Source organism: Arvicola amphibius, chromosome 11 (assembly GCF_903992535.2).
Source record: "Arvicola amphibius chromosome 11, mArvAmp1.2, whole genome shotgun sequence".
Classification (NCBI taxonomy): Eukaryota; Metazoa; Chordata; class Mammalia; order Rodentia; family Cricetidae; genus Arvicola; species Arvicola amphibius.
The window spans coordinates 13,279,995-13,307,223 of NC_052057.2; the positions used below are offsets into that span (position 1 = coordinate 13,279,995).

Consider the following 27,229-nt stretch of genomic DNA (forward strand, 5'->3'; position numbering starts at 1 on the left):
TGAACATTTCAAATTCATTTGACAAGGAATATTATAATAAATAGGACATAAATAAATATAAATAAGCTCATATACTTTCATGAACATAAAATATAATAATAAATATTTTTAAATAAGTGGTGATGAGTGTTCTCATAAACACTTAGGTTAAAAAAAAATAATAGCTTATCAGTTCTTGCTCTACTGCTGACTATTCAGAGATGACATTTTTCTCTCTCCTTAACAAGATTTTCATGAGCACTTACAAACAATGTGCATAGTAAATAGGAGAGACATGACTGAGGTGTGCCACCTCCACGGGGCTATGAGACTACGACAGAAGCTTATGTTTAGACAGGCCAAGACTTCCTGATTCTTTACCTGCCTGTTATTAAAATTTCATTGGTTCATATGTCTGTAAGAAGGGCATGAAGGGGGAGGGGCTTGCGCTTTTCAGGAGGAATTCAGATAGCTCATCACTCTGCTGATGGTCACGGTGCGGATGTGGAAAGCGTGGAGGAGAATGCAGAGCTTCATCTTCACCCTGTACGGGTCTGCTCCTTCCGGGGAAGGCGTCTGGGGCAGAGGCTCACCATTGAGATTCAGAGACTACAAAGAAATACCAAGCGTCACATATCTACAATTTCAAGAATGGAAACCTTCGTCTGCCCAAACAGATGAAGCCAATGCACAGTCCAGAGCCTGCAGCCTGGTCCTGCATACGCTCTTAGACCCACCCCACATCTACCCCTGGTGTGATGCTCCTGCAGGGACCGAGGGAAGAAATGCTCTCTTGCAAGCACACGGAGGTCTTGAATGAGCTCCAAAAGACCCCCCGAAGGGCTCAGAAAAGTCATTTTTAGTGCTTGTCTCATGGAAGGTAAGAGTCTATTGTGAGGTGGCCTCTGCAGCAGCAGCTAGCTAAGTTGTTTAGGTTGTGTTAAGAATTCAAGTCCTTTGAGAAGAGGGAGCTGGGGGGAGCTCTATTGATTAGAGCTCTCTATCAGTAGCAGACCTGTTGGAGGTAGAAATGCTATTTGTGTTAGCGAAACCAGCAGCGTGTTTCCCATTTGTTCCTTTTGACTTAGTAGACGAACACTCTACCTCTGATACATTCCCAGTTCCTCTTTTGATCTGGTGACACAGAATAAGAACTTATGTCTATATGAAGCTTGATATTCTTGTTTGCTCCTGAGAATCCCAAGAGAGAGGTGGGGTGTGTGAAGTCACCCCATTTTCAAACAGGAAAAACAGGCATCAGCTCTGTGGGCACAGCTGTCTAGTTCCTAGGAGCCCCCTGTCTCCCACTCAAATCACTTGACTTCTGGTCTGGCGTATGCAGTAGCAATTATGACTCTGTGGATGGTAGATTGTTTGACACCTGTATACATGTTGCTGTCTTTCAAATGAGTTATCTGGCAACGTATACTGTGATAGTGAGTTTATGTTAACTCGACACAAGCTAGAGTCGTTTTGGAGAAGGAGGACATGAACTGGGAAAACCACCTCCACCAGGCTGGCCTGTGGGCAAACCTGTGATCACTCTCAATTGATGACTGACGTGGGAGGAGCCAGCTCACTCTAGGCTGGTGTTCTTGGGTGCTGTAAGAAGGTGAGCGAGCTAGTACCCAGTGCTCCTCTACAGCCTCAGCGTCTGTTCCTGCCTCGATTGCTCTGGATGATGGACTCTCAACAAACTACAAGAAGAAATAAACCCTTTCCTCCCCAACCTGCTTTTGGTCATGGTGCTTTGTCAAAGACATAGAAACCATAACAAAGACAGTATGTATGAAAGGAAAAAGAAATCAGTTGCTTTTCAGTGACTTCTGAATATATTTTCATCTCATGCCCCAGTACCAAGGCGCTCACCCCTCTTATGTGCATAGTTCTATGCTTTGTGCTACCATCATGCAGCAAGTGCCCACAAATGAGTAACACTGTGCATTTTCCTAGATAATAGATGGCTTTTCATTTTGTTTACATTTTGTTTCAATATTATAACCCTCTTGTCTTCCCTAGTAATGTTTTGATACGTGTGCAGCCCTTTGATTGTCCAGTCAGCATTTTTAAAAAAACAACATGTATGCATGCATATGTTTGCGTGTTATATGCACACACTCATATGCACATGTAACAGATATATAATCTGTGCCTACAACAAGCAGAAGCCAGAGAAGGGGGTCCTGTGCTGCTCTCCATCTTATTCCTTTGAGGCAGGGTCTCTCCCTGAACCTGGAGTTTTCGTGGCTAGGCTTGGAGCAGGAAAGCCTCATTAATCCTCCTGTGTCCACTCTCGGAGGCTCTAGGCCAGTTCAAGACCACACCCTGTTCAAGACTACATACGTTCTCCCAGCCAAACTCAAGCCCTCATAGTTATTTAGCTAATGCTGTCAATCACTAGACTGTCTCTCCAGGCCTAATCTTGGACCCTTAAGAGAAAAAAGGATTAAAAAAAAACCACTCTCTTTTGCAGGGCATCCTAGTTCTGCCTCTTGCAGACTGTGTGATCTTGGATAAACGTCACTTTTGCTTGTTGTGGGGATGGCATGAGAAAAACCATTTGCAAAGAGACCAGTGCATAGCATGAGGTCAACAAGTAGAAGGCTGCTTGCATTTGCCCTGACTGTAGAGGGTTTTAGCAGATGTAACCTTGCAAGGCTTTTGATGGGGGAGGGGGCATGTCCAGGTCTCTCCTGACCCAAGAGGAGCTGATTTTATCGCATCTCCTCAAGGACCTCTCTTCAACATGAGAAAGAGCCAGCGCTGATAAGAGGTCATCTTACCTGCACCAGCTCATCAATGGCTGTCAGCATATTCTCATCCAGAACAATCTGCTTCTGATTGTGATCCAAAAGCTCCGCATTGATGGCCTTGAACTCTGCCCGGTACATCTTCAAGTCCTCATAGATGCCACTGAGGCACAGGGTCTAGGTGAAGGGACCAAATGGGAAGGAAACCATTGGAATGAGTTAGAACTACATCCCACTGCTGCCTTTGAGGAAAGTGCTGTATCTTACCATCATCAGAGAAGAGTTTTGTGGGGGCAGGCAGCTCCCTCTCTAGAGGAAAGAATAAGCCGGCATCAGTATTATGAATCGGTTGTGGGGAAGGAACCTTTAGTTTGATTACTTACTGTTATGGAAGAAGTCTCTCTAGAAGCCAGACAACTCTCGTTCTAGAGGGAAAAAATATACACTGAGGATATTAAGTTTTAGTATAAAACTCTCTGATCGTTTATCTCAAACTAACTTTTCATTACAGCAAGAAGCATAACAAAATTCAGTTGCACAAAATAATGACTTTTGTGCAACTGTGTGTAGGAATTCATGTGTGCATGAGTGTGCACAGGTATGTGTGTGTGCAAGTATGTGTGTGCATGAGTGTTCACAGGTATGTGTGTGTGCAGGTGCGTGTGCAGGTGTGTGTGCAGGTGGAGGCTAGAGGACTACCTTTGGCATCTTTCTCAGTGATTTTTCCATCTTATTTTTTTTTTTTCTGATACAGGGTCTCTCACTGAACCTGAAACTCACGGTTCAGCCAGACTTGCTGGCCCATCAGCCCTGGGTATCCTCCTGTCTCTCTCTGCCTACCCTGGCACTGAGGCCATGTGGAACCATCACACCCAGCTCTTACATGGTGCTGGGGATCTGAACTTAGGTCCTTGCTCCTATGCAGTGAGCACTTTACTAACAGCATCACCAGCCCCATTTTTTTCTTTCCAGATCTTATTGTGTTGCCCTGGCTGGCCTGAACTCACTATGTACACCAGACTGGCCTCTAATTTAACACAGATTAGCCTGCTCTACCCATCAGATGCCGGAATTAAAGGTATATACCACCACACCCAACTCATAGCTATTGAGTATGCACTTCAGCTTGTGGAAGCCTTCATATTATTGTGACTTTTTTTTCAAAAACCTCACTTTTGGTAGCTATGTGTTAATGTTTGGAGACCGCTTACATTTGATGCACAATTCTTAATTGTGTTGCATGATTTCTGCGGGAAAGATCTCTCCATACCTTGGCAAGTTCCAGTGGTAGGCAGGCCTGCAGTGTGCTGGTTTGGTCCACTGTGATGTCTTCATGATCAATGTCTTCAGCAGAGCAGGAATAATCTTTCAAAGTTTTTGTGGCCTGTGAAAACCATCAAGAGAAGCTGAGGAGATACTCTGAACAAGATAGCTGACTCCCTCTGAAGTTAGCGTCCCAGGGTACCAGCAGGACCGGAGCTGGCCACCCCGAATCTTCATCTCTTTGAACTGTAGGAAATGGATACATTTCATAACATGAGAACAGACTAAGTACATCCTCTCCCTCCCCTTCCCTTTTGCCTAGGCTGTCTGCTAGCAGGACATTGTTTTCACCCTGTGAACGCTGCAGCCAGCTGTGCTAATCAGCCTCAGCACCACACTGTGAGGCTTGCTTCTGGTGAATCCTGTTGTTTTTCCTTTTGCCAAGCAGTTGTGCTGTATGCTTATCTTTTTCAAGGCTAACTTCTAAAGGGGAAGTGTTAAAGTCACAGCTTGATGGCCGGAACAAACTTGCAAGCCCTAAAGACTGGTTGAGTTTTAATTTACAGTACACAGGGACCTTGTCTTACCCCCGCCCCCCCCCCCCCCCCCGGTGGGTTGGGAAACATCGAGGAACAGAATTACACAATAGATTAAGACGTCAACAGCTTTCTGACTGAAGGTTGAGATAATCTTCCCACTCCACTATGGAACTAGGGAAGTGAGAAAGAAGGGATAGTGATCGGCCCTACTGGAGTCCAAGTTCGACTTGATAGCAATAGTAACCCAAACTGAGAAAAGACTGAATTCTGCAGTGTCTTGATGGACAGCACAATTGTCTGGGGCTAGCACAGCGGGCTTTTCCCGGGAGCGTCTAGTCAACGTTGAACTTCTCCAACGCCTCCATGCCAAACCTCACCTGAGGAAAACAGTCACTCATCTGGGCAGGCCTTCCTGAGGGAGCCCCCCTTAAGATTCTTCCTTAATCTTAAAGTTTCATGTGTACAAGTGTTCTGCCTGTGTGCACAATGCCCACAGAGGCCCAGAAAATGACAGACTCCCTAGGACTAGAGTTACAGATGGTTATGAGCCACCATGGGAATGGCAGGAATTGAACTCAGTTCCACCTGGAAGAGCAGCCATCACTTTTAACCACTGAGCCATGTCTCCTGCCTGGAATCCCCCATGTAATTACGGTTGTTTGGGTGGTGAGGGACAATTGGCGGCACACGAAAGACCAGAGAGAAGGAAAGAACTCTTCAAAAAGGCTTTGTGGAAGGGAGCTCTTATTGGCATCATCATAAGGGAACAAGCTAGAAGTTCCTCAAGATTTTAAAACACAGCAGAAAGAAGGAAGGAGTCTCCCTCTCTTCTCCTTTCCCTCTCCCCGCCCTCCCTCCTCCATTCCTATGTGTTCATGAGTGAACGCCCTGCTGGGGTTGGAACACGGGTCCTCATCCATAATAGTAAGAACTCTACCACCAAGCCACAGCCTTAGTAGCTCCAGAATGTCCCAAACACATTATCGTTTGCTGTAGCTTAGTAAGCAACACTGAGAGAAAGCGCCAGCGATTTTACAACAGAAAAGAATACGGTGTGTTCAAATAGGAAACCTGAGAAAAACAAACAGAGCTAGAAATAAGACCAGATCACTTTTGCCCCCAAAAAACGAAGGTCAGACACAACACCGGATGCCACATTCCTCCCTGTGATGAGTGCATCCAACAAGGAGCTGCATCCCTGGATGAGCAGCAAGAGATCTAATTAGGAGATCTAATTCATCTTTAAAGCTCGTGAAGCAGAGATTGCACCTAGTGACTGTCTCTCTATTCAACCTGCAGTGAAGCAGAAAGCAGGGAGCGTCCAACCCAATGCCATACAGGCAGGCAGGCTGTGAGGGGCAAGGTGAGTAGCCGCTTTCCTCTGTAAAGACAGAGTCCAAACTGATGCTGTTACAATTTATTAGCACCCTTTCTTCCTCTAGAGATACAGTTTCCGATAGATGCTATCTGGGAGGCTGGAAGTTTCCTCTACCGCTCTTGCCAGCTACCCATGAACTGCGGGGGTCCCCAGCAGATACCGGATGGGTTAGGGATCTTTTCCACAAGGTAGCCTCAAAGCTAGGAGGACTCAAGAAACTCACCTTCTCCAGCATGTGTTTGGTGGTATTCAGCAGGTTTTGGGAGTGGTCAAGACACTTGGCAGGACGGGAGACAGGTGTGGCCCTGGCCAAGCTGAAGTGGATTAGGAGGAGAAGGGTAGCCAAAAACAGGAGGCCTGAAAGGGAAATTGGGGCGGGGGGAATAGATAGAGCTTGTCAACCTGGTTTGGTCTGCCTCTGTCTTCCGCCATTCTGGCCATCTCTTCCAATCATTTCTTCTGGGTATTGACCTCCCTCCATTTATGTTTTAACCCCTTCCTCAGGGCTGTCAGAACGAGCAAGACTCCCCAAATCTTGTTTGGGGACTGGACGAGATCTGCGTTTTCCTTACTCTATCTCCAAGACCGTGCCCTTGGTTTTCTTCCGTGAAATGGGCATAACGGGCCGGGCCTGTTTTGTAATGAAGAGACCATGCCAGGTGCAGCGGGAATCTAGCAAAACCCTCCTTCCCGTGTTCTTTCCCCTGGCCTGCAATTGCTCCCTTAGCGGATCCAGGGCTCCTGCCTGCTCCTTCCCGGGTCACCTTCCCAGATTCTATCACCCAGGTCCCCGGCCCTGGGCTACTTACAACGCGAAGGACACATGCTGGACTGGCAGTGAGAGAAGCAGCTGGATGCTGGAGGTGAGGCTGTTGGAACACTAACCCCGGGGGACACATTTTTATAATTGTCTGGAGACCCAGCAGGACTTTCCCAGGACGGCGTCTCTTGCTTTCTCTCTCTGTCTCTACATGAGCTTCTCAAGGACACGTGCGTAGATCGTCCCCAGGGGGCGGGTGGCGCTTTCGAATTAACTCTCGGAGTGCCCGTCTGCTAGGTTCCGGGACCGCCTCCCACCCCACCGCACTCAGAGCGAAAGCGAAATCGTCCCGCGGTCCCGCGAGTCGAGTCGCCGCTCTCGTTCTGCAGCGGGTCTGTCCCGCCCCACAACCCCCTGGGTCTAGATGCCCTGCACAGCACGCTGCCCAGCGCCCCCTCCGAAGAAGCAAACGCCACTCACTTGTCTCCACCGTGGACACTGAGTCTGACTCGATTTGTTTTGCAAAAGTGTCCCGCATTAAACATAAAAAGGGACAAAACCGGTGTGGCTATATACCACTTAGAACTCAGTTCTGGCAGCTTACTACACAGCATCCAGGGAGAAAAGGCCCGGAGAGAGCAAGCCTATCGCTCTGCGGGAGCCTAGGAGGCGGCAAGGGCTTCTGCGCCTCCCGGATCTGCAGGGAGGCTTCTCCATGACTGATGTGGGATGGATTCTGAGCTAGTCCTGAAAACGGGAAATCAACACAATGGGCGAAAAGGGAAGATGTGAACAGGGAATGCTGCCAGTTGTGATCTGCCAGTGTAGATAGGCCATCGCTCAGGTTGGGGATGGCATCCTTCGCCTTTCTAGAGTTTTAGCAGAGGGATAACCTTGGATTTGCATGATGGGAAGATTCCTTCAGCAGCAATATAGGGGCCAGATGCCAAGGGTCCAACTCAGATCCAAGGGAATAGATGCTAGGCTAGGACTACACCATGGCCCCATTCAAGATGGAGAACCGAGGTGAGAAGAAGGGATTCCCAGCAGGGCAACAGGTTAAGGCTTGATAACACCCCAGGCTGCATGGGTGTGGATAACAACCCAGCAGTGGTGTGAGTTTGGAGCTTGCACTGACAAGTATTTTGGAGGTTTGGGGTAGGAGGTCCCCGTGGGGCTTCACTCATTTCTACCCTAAGTGAGTCTCACTGGGTGTGCAGAGAGAGGAAGGCCTGCTTGGTCATCAGGCCAGTTATGTGTCTGACTGCCCCCAGCCCCTAGGGCAGGAGCTGTCAGAGTCCACCTCCTCTAGAGACAATCATTTCAACAGTAAGAAGCCACTGAGAGCCCAAGAGAGAAGGATGTGCGCTTTTTCCTTCTGAGGTCCACAGAAACCTGGACAGAGGAGCTTATTGTGAGGTGGCAGGCTGTGAGCGCTCAGCAGGGTGGGCCCCCTGAAAGGGGGTAACAAGGCATAGCAGCTAGGATCTGTAAGGTCCCTGTGGCTGTGAACTGGGGAGAAGGGACAATAAATGGCCAGAACCAAAGGGGTTATAGTAGTTTATGTGAAGCTGTGCTTGTGTCTAGAAGGTTAAGGTGACATTAGCGACTCTGAAAATGGAAATGAAGTCAAGTTCGTCCCAATGGAGCTGTTCCTTTCCAAGAAGGCACACCTCTTAGGGAAGAGTAATTCCCCCTGCTCAGATGAGCCCAGAGCCTCTGTTCAGTGTGGCTTCTTGGCCACCAGATACAGTTCCTGACCCATGCTTTTTTTTTTTAACACAACTTTTAAAAACTTCTGGTAGAATTCATGCACGCATACAATATATTTTGCCATATCCATCTCCCACGCCTCCCTTAACTTCTAGATCCGCTACTTACCTTCTGCTCCCTTCCAATGTTCATGTCCTAATTTATTTTTTTTTTAAATAACCCTCTGAGTTTAATTTGTGCTATTTGTACACACATAAGTGTGTGGTCATCCATGGGAGCATAGTCAACTAACCAGAGGCCATGTCTTTGAAGAAAAAAAATACAACTGAATCTCCCTCCTAAAGAAGTCATCAACTGTCACAGCCCCTCAGCTAGGGGTGGGGGCCCCTGAGCCCCTGCCGGCTCCATCTTGGATTGTTGACTGCGGTGATCCTACAAAGGCCTTGGAAGGTAGACCACAGCTTCCACACGTTTCTTAGCAGTCCTATAGTGTCCAGAAGATACCGTCTCTCCTCAGTCTTCCCTGGCCTCTGCCTTTCAGGATTTTCCACTCTCTCTTCCTCCATGGTCCCTAATTAAGGTTTGCAGTAAAGGCTGTGATACAATGTCCCATTCAAGGATGGGCGCTCCATGGGCACTTACTCTCTGCATACTTGGGTCAAACTTTTTATGGTGTTTTTACTTTACTTTCTTCTATATTACTTTATATACAAGTATACAAGTAATATATATATATACATACTTTATTATGTATATATATAATAAAGATTATATATGACTGTATTGGAAATATTAGCCAATGCTATAAGGAAAGAAAAACAAACAAATGAAAGAATTTCATGCTGGAAATAAAAAGACAAGACCATCGATTTAACATTTGATATAAGTTGAGCTGGTGGTACAGGCCTGTAATTCCAGCTGCTTGTGAGGCTGAGGCACAAGTTGAAGGCCTGCCTGGCTACAGAGTGGCAAGCCACCCTGGGCAATTAAATGAGAGCCTATCTCAAGACTAGGATCATTTTTTAAAAGAGGGCTGACAGTATATCTCGGTAGCAGTGAGCACCCCAAGCCTACTCTCTTCCCTGCCTGGAGTCATTCATTCTCTGCTCAGCTTCTCGGTTTTCCACTCCTACCCACTGTGCCTGTGCCTCTGGAGAGAGCCATTGCCCATGCATTGGGCTTTCCCAGTGAGTTTCCCATTTTCCAAGGATCTTGGCTTTCCAAGGCCCTGGCTACATGGACAATTCATCAGTGTGTTTGGAACAGAAGAAAAAAAAAAGAAAAGGAAAACGATTCTTCCGGTTTTTTTTTTTTTTTTTTTTTTTTTTTTTTTTTTTTTTTTTTTTTTTTTTTTTTTTTTTATGAAAGAATAGTCTTCCAGCAAGCTGAAGGCAGAAGTGCCTGGGAGAGATGGGTAGGGAGAGACCCCAGGGCTTTGTAAGCCTCTGCCACTGAGATACTCTCCCAACCCAGGCAAATAGAAGTGACTGGATGGGGAGTATGCCCCAAGTTCCAAAGTTGAAGATTCAAAAGTGTCCATGTTCTTTAATAAAAAATACTATTCCTAATATTCTCAGCACTAGAAGGTCTCTAATAGATGGAGATAATAACAACACGAGTCAATACTGTTGTTGTTACCCCTGGGATTATTAATTTTGATTGTCTGCCTGATTGGATTAAGAAATGGCCAGGGGATCAATGCAGCCCACCCTGAACATGTCTGCGATGATGCTTCAGAGACAACTGTGTCACGGGAGTTCTGGCTTAATCAATAGATTGATCCCTTGCTGAGTGACTCATGGGATAGCTTTATTGGGAGGCAGCAAAAGGTGAAAGACTGACAGGAGCAGAGGTCATTGGAGGTAGGGCTTGGGATGGGGTGGAATTATGGGGTTATGTCTTATCTCGCTCTTTGTGTCTTTTTCTTACTTCACGTCTGTCAATCACACGGTCCTGTCAGAAACACAGAGTCGCGGACCACGGACTGTATGCTCCGCAACCAGCCAAAGCAGATACTTCTTCCCTTCAATCCTTCCTGTCAGATATTTTGGTCACAGTCTTACAAAAATAACTGATTCAATTCTCGTTTTTACAAGAAGAAACTGAGGCACAGGGAATCTTAGCTAGTGCGAGCAGCATTGCTAAAATTTGAATGCATGTGGTGAAGTCTATAGACAACCATCATTCACTGGAAAACGTTTGGACCGGCAAGGGAACCCAAGCTTCAAGTTGTATTTTACCGTCTGTCTGTGTGGCTTTTCTTGTGTTAGTACTGAAAATATACATGAAGGTGAAGCTTAGTGGGACGGGGGAGGTGGCTCAGTGGTTAAGACTGCTCTGGAGGACCTGAGTTCGGGTCCCAGTACTTACCTTGGACTAGGAAAGTTTGGCTCATAACTGCCTGTAACTCCATCCTCGGGGAATCAAGGCCATCTATTGGCCTCTGGGGGTACCTTCACCCATGTGCACATATCCACACACAAACATACATATCTAGACACATCATTCAAGATAAAAATTTTTGTGGAGGGGAAAAATTTTATGGGGCTTTACCCCTAGACAAAGAACTACAAGCAGCTAAGGAGAGCCAGGACTGAGAGAGTTAATCTTCCCCAGGGATGAGCCCTTTAATTTGCTACCCAGTGCCAACTGGCCATCCCTGAAGTCATATGTGAACAAGCAACATTAAATGGATGCAGCGAGTTGTGTTTATATATTTATGCATATATAAACACAATATATATAATTATATATATAATATTTTATATATATGTATATATATATATATAATGTAAGAGTAGCAACTAAAGAAAAAGAGGCCATGAATCTGAGAGTGAGTGAGGAGGGATGGGATGTGGGAAGGTTTGGAGGGAGGAAAGGAAATAAAAATAAAAAATAATTAAAAAGAAAGTGAGAGTTATGTTTGTGTAGTCCAGGGCGAAGTCTGGACCAGGCTGTGTTCCTTACTGCAGGTTGGACGATGCGCCTCTCTCTGGGCCCTGGTTATAGTGACTCTCTGATCGACCTCACTGTGTCGGTGACCCCCTTTGCCGGGACGACAGTCTGAACCTGTGGTTTATTGTTAGACACCTCTGTTTACTCAGTGACCCGCTGCGTGGGAATTTACAGGGAATGATGACATTGGTTTCAAAGAAAGGAGAAGGAGATCAGGACAGGAAAACACTGGGCCAGTTTGTGCTTCAGAGGAAAGAGTCGGATTAGCTTTCTGTGCTAAATGCTTCCGTTTGTGGCGGAACAAGGCTTTGTATCTAGTTGATTTCCAGAGCGGAAGTTGCAGGAGGAGACCTTTCCGGCATCCCATAATTTCATTTCCTCTGTTGTTTTTACCGTGTGAAATGCCCCAGTGTTTCTCTCCTGAGTAACTATATGAATTTACCTTTTGTCAAAGAACTCCAAGTATCATCGAACACATTCTGTGTATTTCCCCCTGCTTGTAACATCCTTCTTGTATCAGGTGTGAAATAGCGTTGACTCGTTTCTCTCTAGAAGCTGGATAGTAATATCCCCACATCCAAAAAATACAAAGCTCTATAAAGAGATTAAGCAAACACATTCTTGTAATGCAATAGAAAATGATCTATCTTGTATTTAAACTAATTTCCTGCGATTGTTTCAGAGCAGTCATCTGACAAATGGTTTCTACAAATCCTTAAAAACGAATTCTACAAATTGTCATCTGAACCAAAAATTGTGAATACGTCAAATAAAACAGCCCCTGAGTTGTACACAAAATTCCATGAAGACTTTCAGATTAATAAGAATGCTTTTTCTTGACCAAATTGCCTAAGGGATTTTTTATTTTTATTTTTTTTTAAAGCCTTATAACTTGGGACTCTTTGGGAAGATGCAGCAGACAGATGTCTCTGGGGTTGAACTGTGAGACTGTTTACATGAATCCCATGCCTTTCTGAAAAAGCGTGTTTTCTAAATTGGACCCAGAGCTATTTCCCTCAAAACAACAACAGCAACAACAACAAAACCGGACGACTGTTGCCTTGGGAATAAAAAAGAAAAATATGCCATCGTTAAGATAACACACAGAATGGAGACGCTGCCTTTCAGAAAGACCCTGTGTTCTCCAGCTAGATCGTTAATGCCTGGGCCTGTCACGTAAACAAAATAGTCGGGCGTCTCCAGTCGCTGAGCAGAGCTGCTCTTCAGGGAAGCTTGGTACTTTTCCCACTCGTGTTTCGGGGATTTTTTTCACCTCAAAATGATTCTAGGTGAGCGTGATCCAAGGCGGAGTAAGTGACATTACTGCTTGCTGGTGGCAGTTGCTGACATTTATTGAGCGCACGTTGTGGCCAGGGACAGTCCCAGACCATTTTCCGTGATTGTTTCGTTCAGTCCTCACAACCCCTGTGTGCCAGATGTCATTGCAGTCACCCGAGAGCTCCCCGTAATCTCCTGAGGTAGCATGGAGGTGGGATTTGAACCCAGCACACTGCTGCTGCTCTCTTAAAATACCATGTGCTGAGAGGAGAGTATTTTGCAAATACAGCCTTTTTTTTTGGCAAATGTTTTTGGAGTACCCAAGTAAAAGTCTTTTAAAAGGGCTTTAAGATGCAAAAACCAAATAAGTGTACTTTCAAGGCCCTGGTGAAGAACATTAGTCAGAAATTTAGACGATGATTATATACAGGACAACATTGGCATCATCCTAAGACTTTACTGTAGAAACACACAAAGGAGAGAAGCAAGGTGACCGCTTTCCCTCTACTCTAATACTCAACACAAATGTAAATACACTTTTGGCCACGTTTCTCATTGACTTAGCTAATAATACCCGTTATGAATCACTGTTTGTGTGTAGCCGGTGCAACTGTTCACCCACTGTTGCCTTGCACTACTACATATACCCCAGGTCACAGGGACATGGTTCATCTTATTTTCCTCTGTAGTCCGAACAGATATGACAGTACTTGGGCAAAAGACAGAATTGGAACAATTGTGTTCAACAGTCTTATCTTTGTTTTTCATTCTAGAGTTGGGGAAATGAAGGGGTTCTAGTGACTGAGCAGAGGAAGTTGGCTTTGTGGACAGAAGGGGGCTGAAGAGATTAATGTGGCAATCTAACTTTATAATCTCAGCATTATGGAGGCTGAGGCGGGAGCATCTCAGGTTGAGCCAGCCTTGGCTACATCACGAGACTTGCCCCAAATAAAACAATACAAAGCAGAAGAACTCAAGACTGGCAAAAGTAAAAACTTCCCTGTCCAAACAAACAAACAAACAAACAAAAAACCCAAAATAAAACCATAAAATAAAATAGTCACTGTGCAGTCAGACAAACAAAGCAGTAGAAAATAGAGCTGACTGGTTAGCCAGAATTAAGACAGAGGGATGTTCATTACTGAGCCAGTATTGGCATAAAAACAGACAGGAGGACCAATGGAACCGAATTGAAGACCCTAATATCAATCCACACATCTACAACACACCTGATTTTTAACAAAAAGCAAAAATATAAAATGAAAAAAGAAAGCATATTCAATAAATGGTGCTGGCATAATTGGATATCAACATGTAGAAGAATGAAAACAGATCCATATCTATCGCCATGCACAAAACTTATATCCAAATGGATCAAGGACCTCAACAAAAAGCCAACCACACTGAACCTTATAGAAGAAAAATTGGGAAGTACACTTGAACACATTGGCACTTCCTAAATATAACCCCAGTAGCACAGACACTGAGAGAAACAATTAATAAATGGGACCTCCTAAACTGAGAAGCTTCTGTAAAGCAAAGGACATGGTCAACAAGACAAAATGGCAGCCAACAGAATGGGAAAAGATCTTCACCAACCTCACATTGGACAGAGAACTGATCTCCAAAATATACAAAAAACTCAAGAAATTGGTCATCAAAAGAACATATAATCTAATAAAAAATGGGGTACAGACCTAAACAGAGAACTCTCAACAGAGGAATCTAAAAGGGCTGAAAGACATTTAAGGAAACTCTCAACATCCTTAGTCATCAGAGAAATGAAAATCAAAACAACTCTGAGATTCCACCTTATACCTGTAAGAATGGCCAAGATCAAAAACACTGATGACAACTTTTGCTAGAGAGGTTGTGGGGTAAAGGGAACACTGCTGCATTGCTGGTGGGAGTGCAAACTGGTACAGCTACTTTGGATATTAGTATGGCAATTTCTCAGAAAATTAGGAAACAACCTACCTCAAGACCCAATAATACCACTTTTGGTTTTTTTTGCTTTTTTTTCTTTTTTTTTTAAATATTTATTTATTATGTATACAATATTCTGTTTGTGTGTATGCCTGCAGGCCAGAAGAGGGCACCAGACCCCATTACAGATGGTTGTGAGCCACCATGTGGTTGCTGGGAATTGAACTCAGGACCTTTGGAAGAGCAGGCAATGCTCTTAACCTCTGAGCCATCTCTCCAGCCCCTGTTTTTTTTTTTTTTCAATATCACTTTTGGGTATATACCCAAAGGATGCTCAATCGTGCCACAAGGACATGTGCTCAACTATGTTCATAGCAGCTTTGTTTGTCATAGCCAGAACCTGGAAACAACCTAAATGCCCCTTGACAGAAAAATGGATAAGGAAATTGTGATACATACACACAATGGAGTACTACACAGCAGAATAAAATAATGACATTTTAAAATTTGCAGGCAAATAGATGGATTTAGAGAACATCATATTGAGTGAGGTAACCCAGACCCAGAAAGACAAATATCATATGTCACCTACAAGTGACTTTTAGACATTAAACGAAGAAAACCAGCCTACAAATCACAATCCCAGAGAACCTAGACAACAATGAGGACCCTAAGAGTGACATACATGGATCTAATGTACACGGGAAATAGAAAAACACAAGATCTCCTGAGTATATTGGGAGCATGGAGACCATGGGAGAGGGTAAAAGGGGAGAGGAGAGGATGGCAGGGGGGTGGAGAAAAAAAATGTATAGCTTAATAAAAACAATAAAAAGATAGGGTAGAGTAGGGAAGGGAGGAAGAGGTGCATCTGGTAGAAGTAGAGGGTGGGTGTAACCAAATATATTGCATGAAATCTCAAAGAATTAATAAAAATATGAAAAAAACCTCCAAAAATAGAATAATTCCCTGGGTAAATGGGGAGATTACATCATAACTGAACATACGCCAATATCTAAAAACTAGTTTTCATTAGAAATGGCACAAGAGTTCCAGGCCAGGAGGTGATCTGAGATTAAAGGTGTGGCAGATGCGGGGCACTCAGCCGCCATTCCTGCACTGGGGCAGGAGAGTTAGGCACTCAGCCGCCATTCCTGCACTGGGGCAGGAGAGTTACAAAGCCACAGCTACCGAACTGGAATGTTTGCCACACAAAATTACAGAGTGAAATTTACCAATAACAGACAAAATAATCAAGAAAATGAATACCTTAGTAGATGAATGAGAAAAACCAGTAATAGACCATTCACTGAAGAAAGTTATAAACGGTTAATGAATGTACCAAAACGATAATCAAATACAGCTAAACAGAATACATTCTTTCAAGTTGAATACTGTAAAAGGAGAATTCCTAGTCTTGATGAATTCATAGTGAGACTGTTTCTGAATATAAATTTGACAACATGTATCAGGAATCTTAAAATTTTTGTAGCTTTTGCCCACAATAAAGCCAGGAATCTACCCTAAGGAATTTCAGAAATGCCAAAGACAAGCTATATCAGAAATGCAAAAGAAAAGTTTTACATAATGAAATAAATGCAAAAATACATGTAGGTCTGATGTTAGAGAAACAAATATTACAGAATATCATACAGCCTCACAATTAAGTTTACAAAGAGCTTTGTCAAAATAACCTAGAGCATTAAAAAAAAAAGAACAAAACAGAAGGAAATCAGTCTTATATTTTAAGAAGTGAAAAGGTGGTTTGGGAGAAGCCTTCACGTGCAGCAAGATCGTCTAAACCTGAAGCAATGGAGGAACCGAGAAGACGGATTGGGCCAGGATAGGAAGCGGAAGAACATGCGACCTAAGTTGCCGATGATAACTGTTGGTGGTGTCACAACTTTGGCTGCAGCTGAGTTTGAACACCACCGGGCGCAACTTCCTGTGGAGGCAACGGGAGACAAACACACGGCTGGTCCAGCCCCCGGGGCCTATGTAAGATTTGGCCGTCTGGTTTCGTGTAGGGTCCAGCTGGCAGATGTCTGTGGTTTTCCCTACATCAGAGGCTGACAGACATGCATGTTGGGTAAATTCAAGTTTGGAACCGGGCCGAGGGAAGTGGGCGAAAGTCAGGGTACTGATGGCATCTGGGGGTGCTTGTCTGAGCTATCAGTCGTTCAACGGAAAGTCGTTAAGCACGGACTGTGTGCTGTGTAGGAGGTGCTGGCTCAGTGGCACCTGGGAGTGTAGCAGGAGCTAACACAAAGTGCTACCCCTGGGGACGGCAGGCGAGGAGAAGCATGACAAGCTCCATAGGCTTGTGTGTAGGAAACAAAGGGAACGGCAGAGCTTGGAAGCCCCAAACTGCACATATTTATTTTAAACCCAGTCCTTTTCCTCCCTTAACTATTTCTGAGTTATTTGGACTATTTCTGATAGTATGTATAAAAATATGTATAAAAGGTATAGGCAGTCCTTTTCCTCCCTCGATCTCTGACCAAGCGCTGAGTGGGCACAGCAAAACGTAAGATTTTGTAAGAGAGAAATAAATGATCAATGAACTATTTACAAAAGTAATTGCCTGGCACCTGTGCTAAAAGCTGCCTTCTTTCGAGGGCTAAGGGTGTCTCTGAGCGGTAGGGTGCTTACCTAGCGCACACAAAGCCCGTTTGCTCCAGTAACTGGTACCCCGCAAAATAATAACATAAGCAAATGTAGAATTGTGCCAAATATGGCAATTGCAACTTTATCGGATGATAACAGCCATCCAAGTGAAATGCATTGGGTGGGGGAGGGGCGGAGTGGTGGAGAGGCAGGGAGGGTAAACATCAGAAAACTCACTACTGCTGACTGCCTCTTTTCTGAATTCGTTTCTAACTTGTTTACCTTTGAAATGGCTGATGACAGCTGGGCACCCTGGTGCATGCCAGGGGTTCCAGCTTGGGAGGCTGAGGCAGAAGGATTTCAAGTTCTAGGCTAGCTGGTCTAAGAAGACAACAAACAAAATTTTAAAAAGCAAACAAAAGTCAAAGGAATGGTTACTAAATTCACTCCCCAGCGCAGGCTTAAGTACAGTCCTGATAGCAAGGGTGGGAATACAGGGGGCAAAGGAGGCTAAGGGTTCGGACTACCCCTGGGATAAAGTAGGAAGGCATGAAAATATACCCCATGGAGTTAATACCTAGTTTTTTTTTAATGAATATATTTTTGCTTATTAGCTCAACAGTTTCAAAAAAAGTTTGGCAGTGTAGGACTAAAGATTTAGCAAGGGAAAGAACAACCCTGAGATAGAGGCTGGAGAGATGGCTCAGCATCCAAGAGCACAGGCTGCTCCTGTGAGGGACTAGGTTCGTGTCCAGCATTCACATGCCTCCTACGTCAAGCACAGAACCCGACTCTGAATGTTACTACTATGGATACGCTGACTGCTACCTTTCAAGGATATCTCATTTGCTTGCCAAAGAATCGGTTTTTAAAAAGTAGGCTTGTGAACAGTGCCCTGGCATGCCTCTGTGAGCCCCAAAATGGGCCAGGGAAGCATTAAACCGAATTAGATTGTCCCTAGATGATATGTAAGAACACTAGCATAAAAAGCTTTTATGTCTGCCTCAATTATTTAATCTCTGCCGGTTCAGATGGGCGTCCTCTGCCTTGGTGCTAATAAAAACCGACGTGTGACGTGAAGCAAGCTATTTCCGTGGCGTTCGGGAATGGAAACGAAGGTGTCAGAGGCGCTTGGAAAGCAGAAATGGAGAAACGCTGTCCATCCTAAGAGCTGCTGTTTAAAAATGCACCGTGATGTCCACCGAGAGGGCTGTGCATCAATATAGCGGGTCATGTTGGGCCATGCGCTCTGATGCTACAAACGGCTCCAAGCGTGGAGGCTGTGTCTGTAGGTAGTTTCTGAGACGAATCTTCTAAACTGCGCTTTGAAGGTAATCACAAAGGAATGGGCGGTCCTTAAAGACCTCTTTTTGTCCTTTTCATCCACTCCTGCCTCCAGGTTCCTGATCCGCTTGAGTTCCCGTTCTGCCTTTCTTCCACAATGGACTGTGATGTGGAAGAGTAAGCCAAATAAACCCTCTATAACAGCTGCTTTTGGTGATGCACTTCATCACAGCAATAGCAACCCTAATGTCATTTGAACAACATGGCCCCACAGACTCATATATTTGAATCCTTAGTTATCAGGGAATGGAACTCTTTGATGATCCGGATTCAAAGGATTAGGAGGTGTGGCCTTGTTGGAAGAAGTGTGTCACTGGGGTTTGGCTTCAAGGTTTCGAAGCCCGCATCTGGCTCAGGGTCACACTCTGCCTAGGAATCAGGATGCAGATCATAGCTATTCTGAGCACCATGCTTGCCCCGCCTCCACATTATAACAGTGGACTAAGCCTCTGAAACAGTAGGCGCAAGCTCCCAGTTAAAAGCTTCCTTTTATAAGAGTTTCTCTGGTCATGGCTTCTCTTCATAGCAATAGAAGAGTGATTTAGATGCCCAACCAGAACAAAATCTGGTACCAGGGATGGGGTATTGCTGTGACAGACTTGATCATGTTGGTTTGGGGAGGACCGTGGAAGGCCTTTAGGAAAGCCATTAACTGTTCAAACCTAGCTGGCTATTCTGTAGGAGCTTGTTAAGAAAGTTGAGAGCAGGTGTAGATAGTAGAGGCCTGGGTTGTGACATTTCAGATAAAAGCAAAAAAACTCTGCTGGGCCTTTTGGGTGAGGAATGTGTGTGTTTGGTCAGCTGGAACAGAAGAAGTAACCGTGAGTAATAAGAGACAAACATCACTGAAGTGGAACCTTTCATTTGCTGGGGTAATCAATGCTGGTCAGCTGGAGCTGAGACATTAGTGGTGATTAAGAAGAGACCAGATCGTCGAGGCAAAGTCTTCTGGGAAGCATTTCCTTGGTGTCAGAACCCACAAGCCGTGCTCCAGAAGTGCCATGCTGGCAGCCACACTTAAGCAGCCTGAGAGTCATCCCTGTGGCTCTGCCTTTGAAGGCATGAAGGAGTCTAAACAGAAGCAGAAGCTTGACCCTGTAGCAGGGCTGGAGTTCCCGAAGCGAGCCCAGGAGAGGCTATTAGTGAAGATGCAGCTGATGGCAGCAGGAGTCGCCAGCAGTTTGGAGATGCCAGTACCGTGGGATGCCCACCACCAACAGGAGCAGCCGTGGAGTGGAGCTACTTGGAGCCCAGAATATAAGCTGTGTGTGCTGCAGAGGGCGGAGCCAGAGAGATGACCCAAGCCCTTTGGAGGGCTCAGAAGATAGTGGATCCAAGACATTGGACATTGCATTATTTACACTATCAGAGCTTGCTTTGGCTTTGATCTGACTGTGACTGTGTCCTGGTTCTTCCCTCCTGAAGTAAGAAAACATTTAACTAAATTTTGATTTTTACAGGAGCCCTCAGTTGAAAGAGTTTGAACTTCTAAAAGAGATTTGGATTTTTAAAAAGACTGGATATTTTAAAGGACATTACTTTTAATGTGTCGGGATTTATTTTATTGAGACTGTGGGACTTCTGAAGTTTTAACGAGGACGATCCCAATGTAAAGGAATCATAGACTGAGGTAATGAGCATGACTATTATTCTGATCTGATTGCCTTACATCATCTATGTCACACTTTACATCAAACATACAATTATGTGCTGTTCTAAAAAGTAGTGTGCAGCAGTGTGATGCTACAATCCTATGAAGATATAACCCTTATGTTCTGAGACACTTGAAGTGTCGCTGGACCTCACTGCCAGGTTAGTAATACACTCACGGTCTCTGTACACTCAGTCACTTTGTTTAACTCAGCTGTGCGAGAACAATGTAACAATCAGCCTCACTTGTCTTGAATTCCCCATATAGTCAACTTTTCCAAACTAAGCTAATGTGTAGCTGCAGTCTTAACTTATGAGCTCTTTCTTGCCCCTGACCCAAGAGCAATGCATGGATGTTTGCAGGTGTGTTATAATAATCATTTCCTGAGGATAGCAAAGATAGTGATGGGAAGCAATCTTATAAAATGAGTATACACCCTAACATTGAACACAATGTACAGATGTTGCTTGACAAGCAATGATGTTTGTAGTACTGTTTGCTGTCTGGGTCAGTTGGGGTCAGGGACTTAATCCCTTGTAAACTCTGCTGATGAGTTCTGTAAAGCAGCCCATCCCTTCCTCCATGTGATGCTTTCTATGGTGCTTAATAAAAGAGAGAGTCAAGCCCTTTGTTAGGGGACAGGCGTGGGCGGACACATTCACACAGACACTCTCAGACACAGGAACAGATTCCCAAGCCAGCCTTCAGGCAGGCACGGATTCAGACTCGTCCCACAGACAGACAGACAGACAGACAGGACAGAAGAACAAAGTGGAGTGATCAAAGCAGCAAAGAGGATGCTGACCATCTGGAGGAGGTTGACAACGGATACGTCATGAGAGCTGAGGAAGAAGGGTCATGTTAAGAAGTAACTGCATCCACCTTTGGCGTGACTGATAAAAAGCCGTTCTGTTTTGGAAACGGCTGGTAAGTGAGGTAGGTCTGATGGGATCATCTAGGCTTAGTGTGGCCTCAGACAAAACTCTTTTCACTGCCCGTCTCTCACGGCTTGCAATTTCCAGCGTGGGCTATGAGAAAATTATTTTTTGCCAGATAGCTAAGAGAGGCCTGTTACTGAATGAGCTCATAGTACCTCAGATTCCCCAGCTAGGCCGTGTCCCTTCAGCATGACCTTACCCCACAACCCTAACCACTCCAGTCCCAGAGTTCCTCCTCCACATCCCTCACATCTGTTCTTTTTCCCAACTCCCACATCATTGTTTAAGTTTGGGCAGTGTAGTCCCCAGGACTGTTTTCTTGACTCGGGTCTCTCCCCACCGCGATCTCCACCACCTGCTGTATCGACTGAACACTGCTAATTCTGTATCCAAAAACCATTAGTGGTTTGCTCGCTCCTTTTAAATCTTGTCTTCGGGGCTCTTTGTGAGCTAATTCCAGCTGCCCTTTTAAGTTTTGTGTGGTGGGGATTTAACCGGGATGCAGACTAAACAGCTGTGAGGAAATGACCTCGATTCTGGTAACATAGAAAGAATGGATGTTCAGCGTTCTCCCTGGGCCTCCAGAGTGTTGGGATTGGGATGGTAGGTGTGCATCACTATGCTTGGCTTCTTTCTCACTTCTTGATCTGAGGCCTCCATTGCTTTCTGCCCTCAAACATTAGAGAAACTTTTTTTTTCCTGAGATGCTCAGATCTGAGGAATTAGGCCACGGTCCTACCCACATCCTCTTCTGTCTGTCCCCCAGTCTCTGGATTCCGGCTGAACGGTGCAGTCAGCTCTCCTGGGTCTCAAAGTTGCGGATGGAAGATCGTGGGACTTCTTGGCATCCACAGTCACATTAGCCATTTCCAATAAAAACAGTAGTGTTTGTGTGCGTGTGCGCGTGCGTGTGTGTGTGTGTGTGTGTATGTGTGTGTGCATGCACACTCATGTATGAGTGCCCTTGCACACAGTTGGTGCAATTGGCCCTATGTCTCTCAGATCCATGACCATTATCTACACAAACAAGTTGATATTCTAAGAAGTTAAGTGATTTGTTAATAAACTGGGCTAAAGGTATCCAGATGTGTTTGTGTCCTTGGGAGACACGGCAAGAGCATTTTCATGTCTTCAATGTCATCCAGAACTGCACAGAAAGTACCAGGGAAGCCAGGGCTACATAGCAAGACTCAAACCAAAGAGAAGGGGAGGGTGTTTTGATGTCACCTGATACCTGGATACATCTGTCTTAGTTAGGGTTTTATTGCTATGAAGAGACACCGTGACCACGACAACTCTTATAAAGGAAAACATTTCATTGGGGCTGGATTATAATTCAGAGGTTGTGTCCCTTATCATCATGGTGGGAAGCACGTCTGCACACAGGCAGGCGTGGTGCCGGAGAGGAGCTGAGAGTTCTACATCTGGATCCACAAACAGCGGGAAGAGACTGTGAGCCTCCTAGGCCTGGCTTGAGCTTCTGAGACCTCTAAGCCTGCCTCTAGTGACACACTCCCTCAACAAGCCCACACCTCCCAATACCGCCGGTCCCTATGAGCCTAAGGGGCCATTTTCGTTCAAACTACCACAGTGTCCAGCACTTCGTTCTTCCTTTCAGAAGGAGAGAAGTACTTTTCAGTCGTCCGTGGGCTTGCTCTCAGGATGACGCGGTACTTTCACACCCAAAGGTAATGTGCAAACACACTCACCCTTCAAAGTTACTTTCACTTAGCTATATTAGTAAGTGACAAGCAACACCAAGAGAGACGTGAGTGCCCCCGTGTTTTAAATTAATCAGCCCAAACCCTTGGGGTTGGCTTAGAGACAGAAAGATTTGCACAGTATCCTGGTTACATGGTTGATAAATATCCTCTTCATTAGTTAACTCTTAATGGAGAAGTCATGCAAAAGCCCGTAAATGACCACATGAATTATGTATAAAGGACTCAACGCAAGCCATGCATATAAAATGGACATTACAGCCCAACCCTGGCTTTATTATTCTTTTATAAACAGTCCCACGCAGGGCTCACTAGCGCAGCCATAGCCGTTTGCTGGCGCAAAAATAGAGTTTGAATGACTGGTTTGAACCAATTTACAAAACTGAGGCAGCTAACTACGAAAATAAAGCTTTTAAATGCAGCTGGCATCTGGCTAATAATTATACTAACGCCTCTTAAAACTCGGGATATCTTGCATAATGTTCTGTACATTCAGTGACTTGTGAAAGAGGATCCTGCCTTTGCCCATTTCGCTCAGGAAAACGAATTTTAGATTGGTGCATAATTTGTTGAGGCTCTCAGAGGGACCCTGAGGGATCCATAACCGGACTAGTTCAGGAGTCCGGGAGAAATAGCACAAGCAGGGGGTGGCTGGGAGTGTGGTGAACATCACATCTGAGGACCAGAGGTGCTGATACGACTCAGCACTAAGTGGATAGTAAAAGACAAATGTCCCAGGCCAGACAGAAGAAACTCCTCCTTCCTCTGCCCTTTGTTCAAACGCTCAAAGAATTGGATGGTGTCAGGCTGCAGAGGTGAAAGCGGCTAGCTTTACACACAATCTGTTTGATGTGGATACTAGCCTCTTTCGGAAACAACCTCATAATACACTCGTAAACAATATTTTGCCAATTATCTGTGCAACAGTGGTATTGATCTTTTATTATATTTTAGTGATCTGTGTGTGCATGCATGCGTGTGTGTGTGTGTGTGCGCGCGCGTGCGCGTGCGCACGCACACGCAATCACAAGCATGGCTGTGCATGCGTCACAGCACACATGTGGAGGTCAGGGGGCATCTTGTGTGAGTCAGTTCTCTCCGTCCACCGTGCAGGTCCCAGGAATAGAACTCTGATCATCAAGCTGAGCTTTCCAGCTGGCCCTGGGATGCTAACCTTTATTATTACGCTGATGGAAATCAACTGAGAGTCACCAAGGAGACAAAGTCTAAGTATGTCTGTGAGGGCAATTCCAGAAAAATCTAACAGAAGTGAGAAAACCTCACTCTAAAGGAAGGTGCTGCATTTCCTGGGGGGAAGATAACCTGTCAGCATTTGCCCCCCTCTGCTTCCTCATTATGGGGGTACTGTGTCCAGGCTCTGCAAGCACCTGCTGCCGAGACTTCCCTGCCATGATGCCCCCTCAGATTGTGAGTCCAAACAGCAGTCCTCCTTCACACTAAGTAGATTTTGTCAGGGTGTTTTTTTTTTTTTTTTTTTTTTTTTTTTTTTTTATCACAGTGGTAGAAAGAGCCATGATGCAGGGCCTGCATCTACTTAAGGTCCGTTATGCTTCCTCCTTTTGTCCAGAGCTACCCCACCACCCTGGCTTTGCTTTGTGTGTCTCTTATCATTTCCATTTTTTAAAAATTTTTAAATCTGTTTCATTTCTTTGGTTTTTTTGTTGTTGTTGTTGTTGTTGTTGTTGTTGTTTTCAGACAGGGTCTGGAACTCACAGAAACCTGCCTGTCTCTGCTCTGAAGTGCTGGGATTAAAGGCCTGTGCCCTCACTCCCTACATTCATTTCTTATTAAATGTCACTTCCCCTGAGATCCTTTCCTTGACAGCTCAGTCTGAGTTAGGAGTCAGTGCATAATTTAGGTTTTTTTTTCTTTTTCTTTTTTTTTTTTTTTGCCAGATTTCCTTCGTTTGTTTGTTTCTCCCTCCTTCCCTCTGTTCCTCCCTCCCTCCTTACCTTCTTTTATTTTCTGTTTTATCTAATGCCATGTTTGCCACACAGGCTGGAATATTATATACTGTCTTTCCCACTGTGTCTCTGTGTTATAGCATTGCCTGTCATGGACAGACACAGTGTTTGTCAAATGAATACATACTATTATTTTCATTGCACAGTCATGTTAAAAAATATTGGCTTATTTCCACTTGAATTACTGCATTCATGTTATAAAAACAAGAATTTCCCAGTTAACATCCACTCATAGTTCAACAATAACGGATAGACGAGCTGTCTCAAACGTCAGCAGATTAATGTGCTGTATTCCTTCCATGTTCAGTTCAAATTCCTGGCTCAGGTCCCAGAAAAGGTCACCTGAGTTGCAATTGTTCATCCTGGAACTCTCTCCTTTCTGGCCTCGAAGGACTCATCCCAGGCCCCATGTCTTCTGTGACCCTTCATCCCACAGGGCTGTCCTGCTCACCTTCCTTGTCCCGTTTGTTGCATTTATTGTACTAGTGGTTCCTAATTCCTTGGACAGAGGTCACTGTGCAGGAGGCTGTGGCTGGAGCTGTGTTTGCAGTGAGGTTACTACCTCCATGAGGACACGGTGAAGATCTGTGTCTTTCATCTCTTCTAGGCTGTGGCCTGGGCTCTTTCACACAGCATTTGTCTTTGCATATACCATTGGCCCACACAACTAACACCGTTTTGCTGTTGCTTCTTGTTTGGTTTCTTGTAAAAACGAGTACCTGCTCTCAGCAGGACCTGGGTCATGGGAGGAGAGGACCCTAATTTTGGTTATGATCAGTGGCAGTGGGAGAGCTCAAGTCTCTTTCCAGGATGCCCTGAGCAGGAAGAGCGCTTCCCCTTTTGTTTGAGGTTGCGATCATCCTGTGAAGTCACTCTTAGCCAGAAATGGGCTGTCAAAATGCAAGAACCAGAACCCTTTGCCTCTCAGCAAAGATTTCCCCTCCACAAAAGAGGGTGATTCTGATAGCTGAGATAATGCCTAATTTTAGCAGATGCTACCAAAGAGACCCAAGACCACCTTCCTTCATACCCAGGAAACCCATTTAACACCCTTTACCGGATAAATGATGATCTGTTGGCACGGTACTCTGACATCATCTTCCCTTGGAAAGTGGCTTGAATTTTGGAAAAAATCTTGCCCTTAGTGTAGAGACATGGTAAAAGTCTCACTTTTCTGAATTCCCTAACCTATGGAGAAGGATGTCACTTTGGGGGACTTTGGCTAAGACACTCGTAGGTATGGTGACTTTTGAGGGACAAGCATGGGTCCTTGTACTGCTTTCTTAATAAGAGTGCCCACAGAGGCAGCTGACCCGAGCTAGTGGGAGCTCACTGACTCTGGACTGACAGCTGGGGAACCTGCACAGGACCAAACCAGGCCCTCTGAGTGTGAGTGACAGATGTGTGACTGGGGCAGTCTGTGCGGCCACTGGCAGTGGTACCAGGATCTATCCCCAGTGCATGAACTGGCTTTTTGGAGCACATTCCCTGTGGAGGGAGACCTTGCTCAGCCACGATGCAGCAGGGAGGGGTGTGGTCCTGCCTCAACTTGCTATGCCAGACTTTGTAGACTCAACATGGGAGGCCTTACCCTTTCTAAGGAGTGGATGGGGGTTGAGTGGGGGAAAGACAGGGGACCAGGCAGGAGGGGAAATTGTGGTTTGTATGTAAAAAACAAAAAGTCTTTTAAATAAAAGAATAAAAATAAAGAAGAGTGCTTGAAAAGAAAAAAGAAAATTTCTGTCTCTGAATCACTCTCTCGTGAGAGTTTTGACCACGGAGACAAATTCTATTTCATTTTGGAAGCCTTCCTACCTTTTAGTACTTTTTTCAAAGCACAAGTTTCCTGCGCAGAGGAAAACTTACAGGTGTGCACAATCTTTTGATACTGTGACACAATGTTGTCATCAGCGAAGTTCACTATCTAGAATCCTGTTCCAGAAAAAGAAGTCACCAAAATTCCCAAAGTGTTCTGAGTCAGTTGATTTTAAGTTGGCCTCTACTCAAGGCTGTCCTGAGAAGCATGCATCCTGCAGACCACAGGTAGACATGTATCCTTATAAACCACAGGTGGACATACATCCTGCAGAGCACAGGTGGACCCTAGGGTCAGTCAGCTGGTTTGAGAGGGTATGGAAATAGAGAAAATGGTTAGATGGGAACACAATCCTCTTGCTACAACAAGCACTTGATCAATGCCAAGTGTGTAGCCACTTAGGGGCACGAGAAGCACAGTGAAGGTCCATTTTTGTCATCTGTAAGTTCCTCCCCATTTTCTGTGTCTCTAGAAAGTAAAAGGGAGTCCAGCTATAGTACTTCCCTGAAAATCTGTGTTTAGAATATCACTTGGGGCCAGGAGGTGGTGCACGCTTTTAATCCCAGCACCCAGGAGGCAGAGGCGGGTGGATCTCTGTGAGTTCGGAGCCAACCTGGTCTACATAG

At 45.1% G+C, this 27,229-nt stretch overlaps 1 protein-coding gene across 1 annotated transcript; it reads right to left on the reverse strand.

Annotated features, from left to right (window-relative positions):
* Window positions 1-281: 281 nt before the first annotated feature.
* Il12a (interleukin 12A) lies at window positions 282-6,837 on the reverse strand. The gene is made up of 7 exons (XM_038348232.1): window positions 6,719-6,837; window positions 6,133-6,266; window positions 4,000-4,113; window positions 3,113-3,154; window positions 2,997-3,038; window positions 2,763-2,906; window positions 282-588 (listed from the first exon to the last, which is right to left on the reverse strand). The coding sequence occupies exons 1-7, from the start codon at window positions 6,732-6,734 to the stop codon at window positions 433-435; spliced, it is 648 nt and encodes a 215-aa protein (XP_038204160.1). The 5' UTR covers window positions 6,735-6,837; the 3' UTR covers window positions 282-432.
* Window positions 6,838-27,229: the final 20,392 nt, after the last annotated feature.